General features: G+C 45.4%; 1 protein-coding gene across 1 annotated transcript in view; it reads left to right on the top strand.

Moving 5' to 3' along the window:
* Positions 1 to 15,458, top strand: part of LOC135626456 (protein BOLA4, chloroplastic/mitochondrial-like) — a 16,280-nt gene extending 822 nt beyond the window's left edge. The window contains exons 2-3 of the mRNA XM_065131765.1: positions 10,726 to 10,793; positions 15,095 to 15,458. Of these exons, the coding sequence (XP_064987837.1) occupies positions 10,726 to 10,793; positions 15,095 to 15,248 (222 nt within the window). The 3' untranslated portion in view covers positions 15,249 to 15,458. The remainder of the gene's footprint in view (positions 1 to 10,725; positions 10,794 to 15,094) is intronic.
* Positions 15,459 to 16,573: the final 1,115 nt, after the last annotated feature.

Below are 16,573 nucleotides of genomic sequence, written 5' to 3'. Positions count from 1 at the left end.
AAAGGTTGGAGTCTTGGGAATTAGTATAAAATAAGAAGCAACACCAAGAAAATTACCTCCAGAAATATCAACTTGATGTTGTCGGAATGAAGTATTATTATATGTATCTGTCTGAACATAGCACATCAAATGTCATTCAGTCGTTTTTGGGTTTGTCGTGTGTGTCTCAAGCTGATGAGAGCAGCACAAATGAATACCTTGACAATCTAAGTAGCTTCTGACCTCCCGTTGTGATTTTTACCTTGTATGTTAATGCAGTATTAAAGTTGAAGTTTGAGTATTGTATTTTTTTTTAATTGAAAATTGGCAATCCACATAGTCACTGTGACCAAATTCACATGATAAAGGTCTTTACTATATGGAATTTTTCATCATGAACAGGAATGGACTTACCTGCATCTTCATGTTTTCCCCTGCTTGTTAGCCTTAAATCAATGTTTCTGTACAGGTCACAGTAGTATAGTATGAGGGTTGTATGTAATTAAGGAAAAAGGGAAGACTACAATGGATTTTGATTAAATTTATTTCATCTGTTAAATCAATTTTATGTTATGCTCTACTTTGCAAATGAACAAGTGACAATACATCTTCTCTTAAATAACTAGTTAAATGTTTATATAAGAGGGCTAAAGTAGGATTAGGTCAATTCAATTTTAAAGCCTAATTAGTCTGAAGCTTGAGTCGTAGTAGATTAGGTCAAGCCCAGGGTGAGGATACATATTCTTGAAGGAAATTATTTTTTAACTAATGGTGGTTTTTTTATGAATCATATTTTCACAAGAGGTATCAAGTTGGGAAAAGTTGACTGAAAATGCTGCATACATGAACTCAGGTTTTTGACTACTTATGCCAACAAATCTTAGGACCAAGAAGGAATTCTCACAGTTAGCTACTCTCTTTTTTGAAGTCTTAGAATTCTTGTTAGTCTAGGTACAAGTGTTCTTTATTCTTTATCTATAAAGGGGAATGAAAGTGGATATCATGTGATTATATTGTGAAAATAATTTTCTTCTGCTAGCTGCAGTGTCTGTCCTCTCATATATTCTCTTTTACATCTAGTTAGCTTTGTTTATACTTCTTTTGGGTAAATGGTCTGTTTTCCTAAACCAGTCCCATAATTGGTATGACTGGAGTTCACGCTACTAGTGTTACCTCTTGAGAAGGTCATGCTAATAAATTGCTAGCTGCTGTAATTGATCAAAATTGCAGGTTTCTAATATTGGTGACAAGCAACTGGAAGTGCCAATTAAGGAATCACATTTGTTTAGTGGAGTGTGTTTCCATATCTTGGTGGTAATTAGTTATTACTTAGTTTTTATTGTAAGAACTAAGAAACACAAAAAAGGAAAAAAGGAATTAACCCAAAGATTTTAATTTCTAATAATATCGCTGGTACTGGGCGGTACATACCGGTCCGCCGGCAGACCAGTACGCGGACCGCCTGCTACTGAGCGGTATCATCGATTGGGGCTGTTTTCGCCCAGTTACCACCCTAAATCGGTCGGTCGATCGTCGCCGCCCACTACCGGGTGGTATTAGCCGAGGGAGAAGAAAGAAGAGGGAGAAGAAAAGAGAGAACTTGGAGATCCAGCGTCGCTCTCCCTTGGCGATCCCGATCCGTCGTCGCCCTCCCTCGCCGGATGTCGCAAATGAGATGTCGCCTCCTCCTCGTCTGAGGCGACGAGGCCTCAATCTTGTCGGTGACTTCTCATCTGCGCGGGGGGAACAAGCCTCGACGATGTCATAGGGAGAAGAAACCGAGCGTTGTCGACGTTTCTTCTCCCCATGCAAGTAGAAGAAATGAGGCGACAAGGCGGCGATGGCGCCTCGTTGCCCTTTTTTGCACGGGGAGAAGGGAAGAAGAGGGAGAAGAAAAGGGAGAACCTGGAGATCCAGCGTCGCTCTCCCTCGACGATCCCAATCCGTTGCCGCCGCCCCTCGTCGGACGTCGTAAATGAGATGTCGCCTCCTCGTCTGAGGTGACGAGGCCTCGACGTCGTCGACAACTTCTCCTCATCTGCGCGGGGGAAAGAAACCAAGCGTCGTCGAGGTGATGTTTCTTCTCCTCACGCGAGCAGAAGAAATGAGGCGACGAGGCGGTGACGTCACCTCGTCGCCCTTTTTTGCGCGGGGAGAAGACGATGCAACGAGCAAGACCCGCCCTTTTTCTTTTAGGTTGATGTATGATCCGGAAGCCTAGGTACTTGATTTCGATGACATTGAAGGTCGTCTTGCCTTTTGTTATTTTGCCTCATCCCTATACATGATAACCTTCTTTGACTAGCAAGCAAGCCAAAGTATTGTTTCAGTTGAATAAGGAGTTAAGGGGTAGGAATCATAATGGAAGAAGCATATACAAGGGCCGGGGTATATATGATGTAGTAATAAATCCAGAATACAGTTAATAGGAGAGACGAGGTCGAGGCAGACTATCTGACCAGTTATACTTTACGAAATTCTTTCTATACTCGGCACTCTCATCTCAAGATTCCATTACAGTTTCCCTTGGTGCTTCTTCCCATGTGGGCAGAAAAATGAGGTGACATCGCCTTTTTTTCTTTATATGTATATGTATATGTATATACACCGAGCTGTCACGAACGGTCGTCGCGCACTCGCAACAACTCCATTCAACGAATCGTTTGTCGCTCACACCTACATGTACAACTGCTTGACAACATGCTTTCTCTTGGTTTTGGGTCATTTTGCTTGTAAAAATGTAAGTTCGAACAAGCTGCAGCGTTACAAAGCGATCGCTCATCGAACCGAGCAAAACAGCCCCAAAACAACCCAAAACAGCTCAGTTTTTGTGTGTCGCGGGCTGATTTCCGGAATCTGCCTCTGCTCACCAAAACGTTAGCCATCTCAGCCCCTTGGAACCCCCCGGGTGGCACAGGGCTGGATGGGGCTTCGGTATAGTACCGGGCGTTGAACACTCATTCGTAAGTTCGCACGTTTGCCTTGACGGGAACTTGTTGTCGCGCTCGGGACTCGATGAGCAGCTGTTTGTGGGCTTGCAGCTGTTCGTTCAACCTTCTAAAGCCCTTGTTTTCCCCCTCTCCCTCTTTTCTCTTGTGCACGCAAGGTGCTCGCTGAATTGCTTGTAAAGCTTCCCCTCTTTTCGCGAGACGTCGGGACTTGTCCGTCGCTCGTTCTTTCGAACTAATCAACTTTCTCTTTTACAGGTCATTCGGGACCTGCGAGAGGTTACAAGTGGGCTGATCTTTGCGGAGCAATATCGCAAGGGCGAAGCGTGACTTAGGCAACGCAAGCTAAGTTCGCGTCTTGGCCGCAAGGGTGCCTCACGCCTTAGGCAATTCCAGCTAAGGCCGTGACATTGTGGTATCAGAGCGGGCAAGCACTTCGAGCGAGCAGCGAAGGAACTTCGTAACTTCGCTATGGCTAAGTATCGTGGCGAATCCAATAAGACGGGGCAAGCTGGACCCTTGCCCCAAGCAGCCGCAGGTGGGCTGCATGTGCACACTCGCTCTCATGCTGTTGGAGCCGCTCAAGAGGAGCGCGGCAGCGAACATGATGAGCGAGAAGTTGGCTACGCTCCGCGAGCGGAGGAGGCGCAATCTGGAGCGCCAACCGGGAAAAAGAGTCATAAGGAGAGACTCACAACGGCAGAAACCCGCTTGGATGTTCTTGAAGCGAGCGTGGAGGAACTCTACCATGGCCAACAAAGGCTTGTTGGGGTAGAGAGCTCGCAAGAGGAAGCAGAGTCCAGGATCGACAAGGCCGAGGCCCTAGTCGACCGATTGTCTGATGACACCAAAGACTCCATGCAACCCTTACAGGATGTTGTGGCGGAACTCACTTCAAAGGTGGCCATGCTCACAAGAGCATTAAATGCGGGAGGAAGCAACACCCGCGTTGCACCACCACAAAACTTGAGGGCACCTGAGCGTCATGGTTATGGAGGGGCCAGAGATGCCAAAGAGCTCGAGAATTTTCTATTCGACATGAAACAATACTTTCGAGCTACGAGGCCCGATTCTGAAGATACCAAAGTTTCTATAGCAACAATGTATCTGAACGGAGATGCGAAACTTTGGTGGCGAACCCGTTGGGAGGAGATCCAACAAGGTTGGTGTCGGGTTGACACATGGGAAGACTTGAAGCGGGAGTTGAGAACTTAGTTCCTACCTGAGAACACAGAGTTCGTCGCAAGAAGGAAGTTGAGACAACTCCGCCAGAGTTCCACCATTCGAGACTATGTGAAACAATTTTCTGCATTAATGCTGGACATACAGGACATGTCCGAGAAGGACAAGTTGCTCAGCTTCCTCGATGGTTTGAAGCCATGGGCTCAACAGGAACTAAATCGAAGGAATGCCATCGATGTGGTCGGGGCAATTGCTGCTGCAGAAAGGCTCGCCGACTTTGTTTCCTCCGAAGACCCAGGGAGAAGGAAACAATCTTTAGGCAATTGCCCTCCAAAACATTCTTGAGGGAAGGAGCTCGGGAGCGAACAAAAGAAGAAGAGTTCCCACAAAGGGCCAAGCCCGAAAGGCAAGGCCCCGAAACCTGGCGGATGCTTCTTGTGTGGAGGGCCACACATGGTGAGGGAGTGCCTACAAAAACAGGCACTCAATGCGCTAACAACTTCCATCCACCCTCCCAAATCGGACAAGGGCAAGGCTATCGCCGTTAGTTCGAGTAGTTCTGAAGCCAGCAGCGACGATGAGAGAGTCGCAAGGACCCCGGATGGGAGCCATGCGTTTGTTGAACGCCATGCGGGGTCAAGTGGGGGAGAATCCGAAGACAAGGCAACAAAAAGCAGGAAGTGGCGAGCTAATGTATGTTGACATAAAGCTCAATGGCCAAACAACTCGTGCAATGGTGGACACGGGCGCTACCCACAAATTTATAGCCGATCGAGAAGCAAAGCGACTTGGGTTGATCTTGGAGAAGAGCCCAAGTCGAATAAAGGCGGTGAACTCGGAGGCCAGGCGAATCTCCGGGTTGACGAAGGGAGTCCCCATCAAAATCGGGACATGGAGCGGGAATACCAACATGATGGCAGTGCCATTGGATGACTTCCAAGTGATTCTTGTAATGAAGTTTATGCACGCGACGAAGTTGGTGCCAATGTCGTTCTTGAACTCCCTGTGTCTGATGGGAGGCGACGATCCCTGCGTGGTTCCTGTCTCTCGGAGAGGAACCAAGGAACCGCAACATATATCGGCGTTGCAACTAGAGAAAGGGGTGCGAAAAGGTGAATTAACCTTCGTGGCTGCGATGAAGCTAGAGCCACTTGACGAGAAGGTCATTCAAGAACCTATTGTGGTGGCGAACGTCCTGAAAGAGTTCAATGATGTTATGCCACCCGAGCTGCTGAAGACTCTTCCACCATGCAGGGGCGTGGATCACAACATCGAGCTGGAGCCAGGAGTGAAGCCTCCAGCGAGACCACCCTACCGCATGCCCCCGCCAGAGTTGGCAGAACTCAGGAAGCAGTTAGGTGAACTGCTAAGCGGTGGTCTCATCCACAGCTCTAAAGCACCTTTCGGAGCTCCAGTTCTCTTCTAGAAGAAACAAGATGGGAGTCTCCGACTATGTGTCGATTACCGAGCCCTTAACAAAGTGACAGTGAAGAACAAGTATCTCATCCCGCTCATCGCGGACTTGTTCGACCAGTTGGGCAAAGCTAAGTATTTCTCAAAACTCGACCTTCGGTCGGGGTATTGGCAAGTGCGCATTGCTGAAGGCGACGAAGCGAAGACTACCTGTGTAACCAGGTATGGAGCGTTCTTGGTGATGCCTTTCGGCTTAACCAACGCTCTGGCCACATTCTGCACTCTCATGAACCAACTATTCAAGGAGTATTTTGACAAGTTCGTGGTCGTCTACTTAGACGATATCGTCGTATACAACCAAACGCTTGAGGAGCATGTTCAGCACCTTCAGACAATTTTCAAGGTTCTCAGGGAGAACACTTTGTTCGTAAAAAGGGAGAAATGCTACTTCGCCCAAACGGAGATCTTATTCTTGGAGCATCGAATAGGTGATGGTTCCATTCGGATGGATAAGTCGAAGGTACAAGCGGTTGCGGAATGGTGAACTCCAAAGAAGGTGCCAGAGTTGAGATCCTTCCTTGGTTTCGTCAACTACTATCGACGCTTCATAGCGGGATATTCGAAGCATGCAACTCCACTGACGGAGTTGCTGAAGAAGGAGCAGCCTTGGAAGTGGTCTGACAACTGTGAAATAGCATTCCAAGATCTGAAGGCTACTGTTCTGGAAGAACCAGTGCTCAAATTGTCGGACTATGGAGAGCCCTTTGAAGTCCATACAGATGCTTCAGACTTCGCTATTGGGGGAGTACTCATGCAGGAGGGTCATCCGGTGGCCTACGAGAGACGCAAACTCAACGAGACCGAGCGGCGGTATCCGGTGCATGAGAAGGAGATGACAGTAGTGATCCACTGTCTACGAGTTTGGCGACACTACCTCCTCGGGTCGCGATTTGAGCTGAGGACGGACAACATCGCTCCGAGCTATTTCTAAACTTAGAAGAAGCTCTCCCCAAAGCAGACGCGATGGCAGGACTTCCTGGCTGAATTTGATATGGCAATGGAGTATAAGCCCGGGAAAGCGAATGTCGTGGCCGATGCGCTGAGTCGGAAAGTGGAACGCGTGAATGCCGTACAACTGGAGGGCAGAGGCCAAGCAAGTCAGTTGCACTCCAACTTCCTTTCCAGGATCAAGGATGGACTGTATAGTGACCCCCAGGCAGTCATCCTGATGCAGCTCATCAAAGAAGGCAAGGTCCGACGATTTTGGGTCCAGGAGGGACTCGTGTACACAAAAGAGAATAGGGTTTATGTTCCTCGGGTGGATAATTTGAGGCGTGAACTCCTAAAAGAGTGTCACGAGTCCCTTTGGGCTGGACACCCAGGCATCCACCGAACATTGGCTCTCGTGGAGAGGGCCTTCTACTGGCCGAAGATGGGGATTGATGTGGAGGAATATGTTCGAACGTGCCTCACTTGCCAACAAGACAAGGCGGAACAACGGAAGCCGGTGGGACTTTTGGAGCCGTTGCCCGTACCAGAAAGACCGTGGGAGAGCATTTCCTTGGATTTTATATCAAGCTTGCCACTCGTAGGGAGACTCGGATCGATACTCGTGGTGGTCGACCGGTGATCGATACCGTATGCAACTTTCATTGCTGCTCCCCTACACTGTTCAACAGAAGAGGCGGCCAAGCTGATGATGAAGGATGTGGTGAAGTATTGGGGAGTCCCGCACAATATCATCAGTGATCGAGACGCTCGGTTCCTGGGACGATTCTGGACCGAGCTATTCAAATTCTTGGGGTCAAAGTTATACTTCTCCACAAGCCTCCACCCCCAGACGGATGGCCAGACTGAAAGAATAAACTCGCTCTTGAAGCAATATCTTCGGCACTACGTGAGTGCCAACCAACGAGATTGGGTGAAGTTGTTGGACATTGCCCAATTCTCCTACAACTTGCAGCGGACCTCTGTGTCCAACAAGAGCCCCTTCGAGATTATTACAGGACAACAACCGTCAACACCTCACACCATTGTCACGGACAAACTTCGAAACAAGATGTTTGATGTAATGCTTATGTATGTCCGTGTCTTTTGGCATGTTCATGCCTTGTACAACATGTAGAGGGGCGGCCGAAGGCTTGATAGTCCCATTTTAGTTGGGTTGGTGGCCTCTTTAGGCTTGTAAATAAAGGTTGTGTCATGTGGACACATGTGAGAGATTTTCGGTCTGTAATGGACCATTTTACCCTTTGTTGTGCCACTGTTCAGAGCTTGTAAAGTCTGTTTGTAATTTGCATTGTCTATGAAGTGTTTTTCGGATATGTTTGCTTGTGGATCCCGATTGAGGCGTTCTCTCTAACCCGTTCTCTCTTTTGGTGGTCCTAAGGGACAATGGGAGGCTTCGGGGAGGCTGACCTTTGCGGAAGGACACGCAAGGGTGCCGCACGACTTAGGCAAAACCAGCTAAGTCCGTGATACCATGGCGATTGGATATACTGGGAGTAGTCCGTCAGCTTACCACTTCGCAAAGGAGTGGCACCGAAATGCAGATATTGCGCGGGCTTACTTGGAGAAGGCGGCAAGAAGAATGAAGAAGTGGGCAGACTTGGGAAGGTGACCGCAAGAGTTCAAGGTCGGCGATTTGGTGTTGGTAAAGCTCCAACCAGCATCACTCCAATTCTTCAGGAACAAAATCCACAAAGGATTGATGCGCAAGTGTGAAGGGCCCTTCCCAATTGTCAGTAGGGTAGGCAACGTCTCCTACAAGTTGCAGCTGCCGACGTGGTTCAAAATTCACAACGTTCTTCACGCCAGCAACCTAAAAGCGTACCACTCGGATCCGCAAGATGCTTCCCGAAGTGTTCCAACTTGGCTACCTCCCACCACTGCCTCCTACGAGAAGCGAGTTGAAACCATTCTGGCGGACCGTAAGATAAAGCTACCCAATGGAGTTGAGCAGACAGAGTACTTGGTGAAGTGGCGAAAGCTTCCCCGAACTGAAGCCAGTTGGGAGCCTGAAGATGCCCTACGACATGAAGAAGCAATCATCAACAACTACCAACAAGCGTCGACGAGGGCGTCGACAGTTTAAGTGGGGGAGAATGTCACGAACGGTCGTCGCGCACTCGCAACAACTCCATTCAACGAATCGTTCGTAGCTCACACCTACATGTATAGCTGCTTGACCAGCATGTTTTCTCTTGGTTTTGGGTCATTTTGCTTGTAAAAATGTAAGTTCGAACAAGCTGCAGTGTTATAAAGCGACCGCTCACCGAATCGAGCAAAACAACCCCAAAACAGCCCAACACAGCTTCGTTTTCGTGTGCCGCGGGCTGATTTCTGGAATCTGCCTCCGCTCACCAAAACGTCAGCGATCTCAGCCCCTTGGAATCCCCCGGGTGGCACAGGGCTGGATGGGGCTTCGGTATAGTACCGGGCGTTGAATACTCATTCGCAAGTTCGCACGTTTGCCTTGACGGGAACTTGTTGTCGCGCCCGGGACTCGGTGAGCAGCTGTTTGTGGGCTTGCAGCTGTTCGTTCAACCTTCTAAAGCCCTTGTTTTCCCCCTCTCCCTCTTTTCTCTTGTGCACGCAAGATGCTCGCTGAATTGCTTGTAAAGCTTCCCCTCTTTTCGCGAGACGTCGGGACTTGTCCGTCGCTCGTTCTTTCGAACTAATCAACTTTCTCTTTTACAGGTCATTCGGGACCTGCGAGAGGTTACAAGTGGGCTGATCTTTGCGGAGCAATATCGCAAGGGCGAAGCGCGACTTAGGCAACGCAAACTAAGTTCGCGTCTTGGCCGCAAGGGTGCCTCACGCCTTAGGCAATTCCAGCTAAGGCTATGACAGAGCGGTACATCGGAATGTACCACTCGGTATACTCGTACCGTACCGAGCCGAGCTCGATACTTCGGTACGATATAAAATTACGAACCTTGAATTAACCTACAACATTAGTCCTTGAATCTTGAGAAAATGTCAGTTAGATCCATGAACTTTAAGTTGCTCGTCTTCCTAAACTTTACCTAAAGTTGCAGTCAGGTCTTACCATCCATTTTTGTTCATAAACCTTGTTGAAATGCCTAACCTGGTTGCAGAAAAGAAATCAACTTGTCAACTGGACATAAATGTCAATGGCAAAAACTGAGTTTGTCTTTCATAGTCCCAAAACAAACATTTAGGGCATGTGTACATTGACTTGCTTTGATTGCCCAGCTTCAGAACTAAGGTCATGTTTATTCAGTCTAAATCAGTTTTCAAACTAATTTGGTTAAAAGCCACACTATAAGGGTAGCACTCATATAGCAAGACTGCGTTAAAAAATGGTGTACCTAGTGCACGTGGCCCTCTCCAATGCAGGGTTTGGGGAGGGTTCATGTACATAGTCTTACCTTTAAATATTTAAGGAGACTGTTTCCATGATTCAAACCCTGGTCTTCCAAACAGTAAACATTTTTCAATATTTAAAAAGAGTACATTAAGATTGAAAATGAACATTGCCTTTAATCAAACAGTGATACAGTCAAACTTATTGCTGCTCTTGTTGTGGGGACACTTCCACTGGATGAAGATGCCAATTATTGATCTTGTCATTATTGTTTGAGGGTCAGGTAATCAACTTTGTAAACAGGAACCTCTTTTGTGATTGACAGTTGAAGAACTTTACTACAAAAGCTTTATATTTTTAAAATATATTGCCATGACAGTGCTTGTGAGAGCTGAGAACATACTAAGCCATCACAGAGAACACCAAATATGGTAGGAAGTTTTCTTCCATATTGCAAGTTGAACTAATAGCAGCTGAAGGAACTGACAGCATGTGTCAATCTTTGCCTAAACTCTTGATAGTTTTCATATTGCATCATTTAGTGTCATATCCTAAGAAGATTTATGGTAAATTACATTTTTGCTCAAAGAGTTTTAGCTTTATTTAATCGGAGAGAAGATATATCATTATTCTTGAAGGTCCAGAAGAACCTGTTCTTCAGATAACCATGTGTCTACCACATAAATAGAAAACATATTTATCTTCCGTCTTTAGTTCTGCTTTCTTCATTGTTGCTTCATTCTTTGATGAAGTGGACACGTGCATTTATTGATGTAATTGTCATGCTAAGATAGCGATCACTAGAAAAAAAAAATACTTGGAGAGTATATCTGACTGAATGTATGTACCTTTTTCCTACATAACCTTGAGCAGATTAAGGAGCAATTGGATGCAGATCTTGTCATTGTGAAGGATGCCTCTGGAGATGGTCGGCATGTAAGGTATCTTGCTTTGGGCCCGTATCATGAATTGATTTTCTACTAATTCACTTGAAAACATTGTCTTATCAGTTGTAGAAAAACCCTATATGTATTAATATTTTCTTTGTTCTTAATTATGTTGCTATGAAATAATATTACCATTATTCAAAAACTGATGTCCAAGCAGTATTTGATATGATCTGATGATTAGCCTTGTTATTCGTTGAAGCCTAGTGATATGCTGAGAACTATTCTCATATATAATTATCGACACATCACCATGTAGAACCGGTACCTGTTCCTTACAATGTCCAAGTAACGAAATTTTGTAGCATACGTAATATTATGTAAAATAATAGAAACTGGGTGGTTCATGTATGGGTTGCTACAAGTCGATTTCTATTTCAATGAAAAAGGACATAACAATGCAATTTATGTAGTTGTTTAGGGAGGGTCAATCTACGTAGTCTTACCTCTAAATGTAGAGATTATTTCCGTGACTTGAACCTTAGTGTCCTGAGTTACAAAGGAGCAACCATACTGTTGAACCAAGGTCCACCCTCTCAATTTCTATTTCAATCCCGAAAAAATTTCTGTGTCCAGCTTAATCAAATCATACCAAAAGGCCTAATGGGTGTCCTTGAGAAGGATAATCATCGAGTGATGTTTAAAGGTTTTCTGAGCACCATACTGGCCAGTAAGGTATCATTACTAAACAGCATCAAGGCAAGCCTATAGGCCTTCTGTTGTCAAGGACTGATTCATTTGAAGGCTATGTCAGCCGCCCAGATTCTTTGGCCTATCAATCTAGTGAGAAATGTCCAGCGATGATGGTAGTTACTAGAATTCTGATGTTCTAAACCTGATTGTTAAAGCAACCAAAATATTCTTGAACTTTTCTTATTTCCCATTTCAGTGTCACAGCAAATAGTCTCCTGAAGGTTTGGGTATAATATTGTGAGTAGTGTCGTTAAGTAAAATTTCAAGATTTATTCGATGTGTTGTTGCTCAAGTATGGCCACACCACAACTCAAGATGATTTTAACTTATAATATACTGTGTTATTAGAAAACTAGATATGAAATTATTTAACTACTAATGCATTGTTTGGGTACTTTTTCCCAGTGATTGCAAAAGGCGCTCGGGCGCTCGCCTAGGCGCTCGGGCGAGGCGAGGCGAGGCCCGAGCGCCTCGCTAATGTCCCGGGCGGCGCGCTTCAAACAGGCGCCGCCTGGGCGCTCGCCCGAGCCCAGGCGCTGGGCGCTTCGGGCGAGCGCTTGGGTAAACCGAACTAGAATTTTAGGTCTGGTTCGGTCCTGGTTCGGTTGTTAGTTGGTTCAATCGAACCAACTAAACCGATATAACCCCAACCCTAACCCTAACCCTAACCCAACACTAACCTGCTGCCGCTGCCGCTCTCGATCCCGATCCCGATCGCGATCTCGTCGCTCGCTGCCGCTGCTCGCCGCTGTCGCTGCTCGCGCCTCCCGCGAGCCTTCTCGCTGCTCGCGCTTCTCGCGAGCCCTCTCGCTGCTCGCGTCTCCTGCGAGCCCTCCCGCGAGCCTTCTCGCTGCTCGCGCCTCCCTCGAGCCCTCCCGCTGCTCACGCCTCCCGCGAGCCCTCCCGCTGCTCGCGCCTCCCGCGAGCCCTCCCGCGAGCCTTCCCGCTGCTCGCGCCTCCCTCGAGGCCTCCCGCTGCTCGCGCCTTCCGCTCCCTTTCCCTTTCCCGCTACCGCTGCCGCCGCTCGCCGTTGCTGCTGCCGCCGCTCGCCGCCGCTGCTTCCTCGTTTCTCCATCAGCAGGTTTATACTGTTAATGTGATTATATTTATTAATTATATTATATATTTTTATATTTTTATTTAAAAATTTAAATAATTATATTTATTAATTATATTTTATATTTTTATATTTTAGCGCCTCGCTTCGCTCGGGCGAGCGCCTAGCGCCTCGGGCGTTTTTAGACCTTGGCGCCTTTTGGCGCCTAGCGCTTTTTAAATCACTGCTTTTTCCTATAACAGCATTGCTTTCTTTAAGCAAGCTCCTCAAGGCACTTAGGGCCTCATTGTCTGTGACGCTGATATCTTAAAGGTGCCTTTTACTTTTCTTCACTTTCACTACACTGCAAAATCATTTTCTGTGTGCCTCCTGAAGAATCAGATGCCGAGTTCTGCAGTTTCCTTCCCATCTAAATTCTAAAAACTCTGGACAACACAAGTTTTAAATGAAAAACATAGTCACGTAAAACAATATCATCACAAGGAAGTTTCCTTATAAGTAGGTAATAAGGTTAACAAGAATAAGAAGCTTTGGCTCTTTGCAGATTAGAGAGCACTTCTTATTCCTGGACTTGTATAGAAAGTGGTTAGTCTGTTTTGCTGCACAATTGGTGGAATGAGTTTGCTCAATCAACTTCCTTTTCATGTTATCTCAAAATAGTATGCACAGAAATGAACCATGATGGATATCCACTTAGAAAGCCCACTTGATGAAAGCCTTTTTCACTCAAGCACTTCTGAGTTGAAATATCAGTATCAGTCCATCCTCTTTACAGGTCAATGTTTATGTATCTATTTCCACATCCTCCTATCCAACAGATGGATCCTGTTAAAACATTGTTTTCTAGATATCCTAGATGTTCTTTTATTACATTCAGTCATCAAAAGGTAGATGTATGTCAATGCCTGGACCACACATATGTTCATGAAAAAGAGAACCTAGTAGCAAAGGGTTTCTAAGACATCTAAACCTACCATGCATGAGTTAGAAAGGAGATTATAAGTTCATTTAGAATAACAGACTACAAAGCATCTTGATGAAGTTCTTGTTTCACATAGACCAATTTAGAGCATGACATTCTTTCCAAGAACAGTCTTAGGGAAAACTAAACCAAGATGATCATCCTTTTCTTAAAGTAGGTTGCATTTTCCAAAACTTCATCCGAAATTGAAGTAGATAAAACAAGAGCATAAAGATAGTGCCACTGGAGGCACATAATTAACATGATATAAAGGTCATCATGCATAAAGCTCCATGGAGACTTTTGTGCTGATTTAGTGTCTGCACTTGCACATATCTACTTTTGCCATCCTTGTCCAACTTGTAAAGCTGCAATTATGATACTGCTTCTGCTTTATGACCTTGCGAGGATGTCACCTGGGTCATCTTTCTTTTTAGACAAAATCAAAGGTGTCAAGGATTGACTTGATACCATCCTCTGTGGTTGACACCAATCTTGAACTCGGCAAGCAACTCCAAGGTTGCAAGAGGGGCAGTGGAGTGGTGACGAGTGTGACCATTAGAGGGGAGCAGGCAGAAGGTAGTGAAAGGGATGTGGTGATTGAGATGAAGGTTCATAGACATGCAAATGTAGCGCTGGTAGGATGAGAGGGGGCACAATGGCTAGAGGGAATTGAGTGTGAATGAATGAGAGAACAGGTGCCCCTTGTCATCTTGAGGATAACTTAGGTTCAAATTCTTGAGAAGGTGTGCCTGAGTATTTGATCTGCTCAAACTAGATTCCCAAATAATTGACCCATTTAACTAGGCAGGGGTTCACTCCTTATATTATACACAAAAAAAGAGAAGGCCTTTTTTCTCCATGAACCCTCTTACTAAGCTTCAATATATCTTCTAAAATTGACTTTCAATTTTCATATAGGCAAACTTGAGTGGATTGAACAGGAGTTACATGACCATTACCATGTAGGGAAACTTGAGTGGGCAAGATATGTCCTTGATATCTTCCCCGATCTCAGACATAATTGTTTCTGTCCTCCCAGGTTCTAAGTACTCGTACCGTTATTCGCTATCTAAGTTTTCTTTCAGTTTAACATATTTCGGCAAACTTGAACAGTAACAGTTATGCTATACTGTCTGTTCCTTAATATTCTTGTAATGAATTCAGTCATGACAGTGGAATGTCTGAACTGTTATATAGAGTGCCCACCGTTTGAGGCTTGAGTCATGCACCCAGTGCTGTGGAGTTGGGTTTTAAGTAGATGCCAGTTCCAGTAGCCTGTAAACTGGGTATGTGGCTGAATGTATTGGTGTTACATGATATAGATTCTTTGAAATATCTTATGTTGCAATGAAATCACACAACCCAGTTTGTCCGACTCATCAGTCATGACTTTGGTCTCAGTAACTTTCCTGAATGTCATAATTTACCCTGAATGCTTGATGATATCTTGTTAGCTTATATGCATTCCAGAGGTGTTACCATTGCCGATGATGTGGGGTTATGATGAATAAAAGATTGATTTAGTTTTTCCATCAAATTCTCTTTAGGAGTATCTCATTAAGTTCGTTCTTTCTGTTGCAGCATTGATGTAGTCTCAAAGGCATTTGAAGGCCAATCCATGGTGAATAGGCAGAGAATGGTGTACAAAGCTATATGGGAGGAGCTTCAGAGCATAGTGCATGCTGTCGATCAAATGACTACAAAAACTCCTGCAGAGGTCAATGCAGAAAAATAAGCTACCGATGAACCCTGGACATGAGTTCTTCTGAGCTCATTTTAAGTTTCATTTCTTCTTTTTGTCATTATTAAATATTTGGCTTGGAGGGAGTTTCTCCCTTTTTCCATCAATGCTTACTCTTTACTCTTTTCGACATTGGCATTGTTAAGTCTGTCATTGTGACCTGCTGGTAAGCTCTCAATATCTAAACGAATCTACTTATCAGCACATTTTCCTGTTTTTTGTCTCCTTGATTGCTATAAGACCTGCACTTTTCAACGTCGGTATTGGATGCTGCTACGTAATTGCATCTGAGAGAAGATACATTCTCTGGTGAGTCGAAGTTTCTGCCCACCAATTGCACAATATAGCGACCAGTGTCCGTGTAGTTCCGGTGTCCTTTTCAGCTTTTTGAGAGATTGTTCATGTACGTTATCCCAAATTCCTCTCACTAGAGATAAACTTGTTGTACCCCACCATTCTAGAGTTTGATTGAAGTCAAAATTAAGTATCTATTATCTGATCCTCGAGGACTTCTTTCCCTGTCTATTGGCCATCCAAATGCAGTGAGTTCCTCCCCACAAAACCCACCCCCTCTCACCTGTTCTCTCTCAGTTGAATTCGAGTTGTTTGGTAGCCGAACTTGCGGTTTGGACACGGTAGAATAGGGGGGCAACATTTGAACTAGGTGGACAAGTAGAGATGACCATGGAACCGTCGGTTCGGTTCCACCAAATTTGAAACATGAACTCGGTTTGATTTTGGTTCTGGAACTCAGTTTTGGTCTAGTTACGAAACCAAAACCATCGGTTTAGTTTTGATTTTGATTTGACTCATTGATTTTGATTGATTAAAAAAGCTAAAGTATTTCAGGAACCAAAACCAAACCGTGTGATCCCGGTTCTGCTTTGGTTCGGAACTATCAAATCATTGACCTAGTTCGGTTTCGACCGCTTCAGTTTTGGTTTGAATTGAACTGTAAACCGAAGTCTTTAATGGTATTTTGCAGTGCAGAAGTTGCAGAAGGAGCTTTGTTTAAGCAAGCTAATCGACTATAGGATGAGGTGGTTGGCAACCGGTCTTCAAAGTCAAGTTGCGGGTAAGAGGGAGATCGGACTTGTTCTTCTGGTTCAACAAGATCGACGCGTGGATAATCTTGCGAAGCTATGTGAAGTGCGAAAAGTGTAGTTCTATCTTTAAGTTCCACGAACAACAGAAATAAAGAGAGTGGATGATTAGTGGAAGCATGACAGAGTTACACGTTCGAACGGCCACAGTAACTCAGTGATGTCTGGGGGAAGCAGAGGCACCGATGCTGTTGTGCCGCATCGAGGGGCCCGATG

This window comes from Musa acuminata, chromosome BXJ2-11, assembly GCF_036884655.1.
Source record: "Musa acuminata AAA Group cultivar baxijiao chromosome BXJ2-11, Cavendish_Baxijiao_AAA, whole genome shotgun sequence".
Taxonomy (NCBI): Eukaryota; Viridiplantae; Streptophyta; class Magnoliopsida; order Zingiberales; family Musaceae; genus Musa; species Musa acuminata.
Note: the sequence above shows the minus strand (reverse complement) of the source record. Positions and strands in the feature narration are given on the sequence as shown.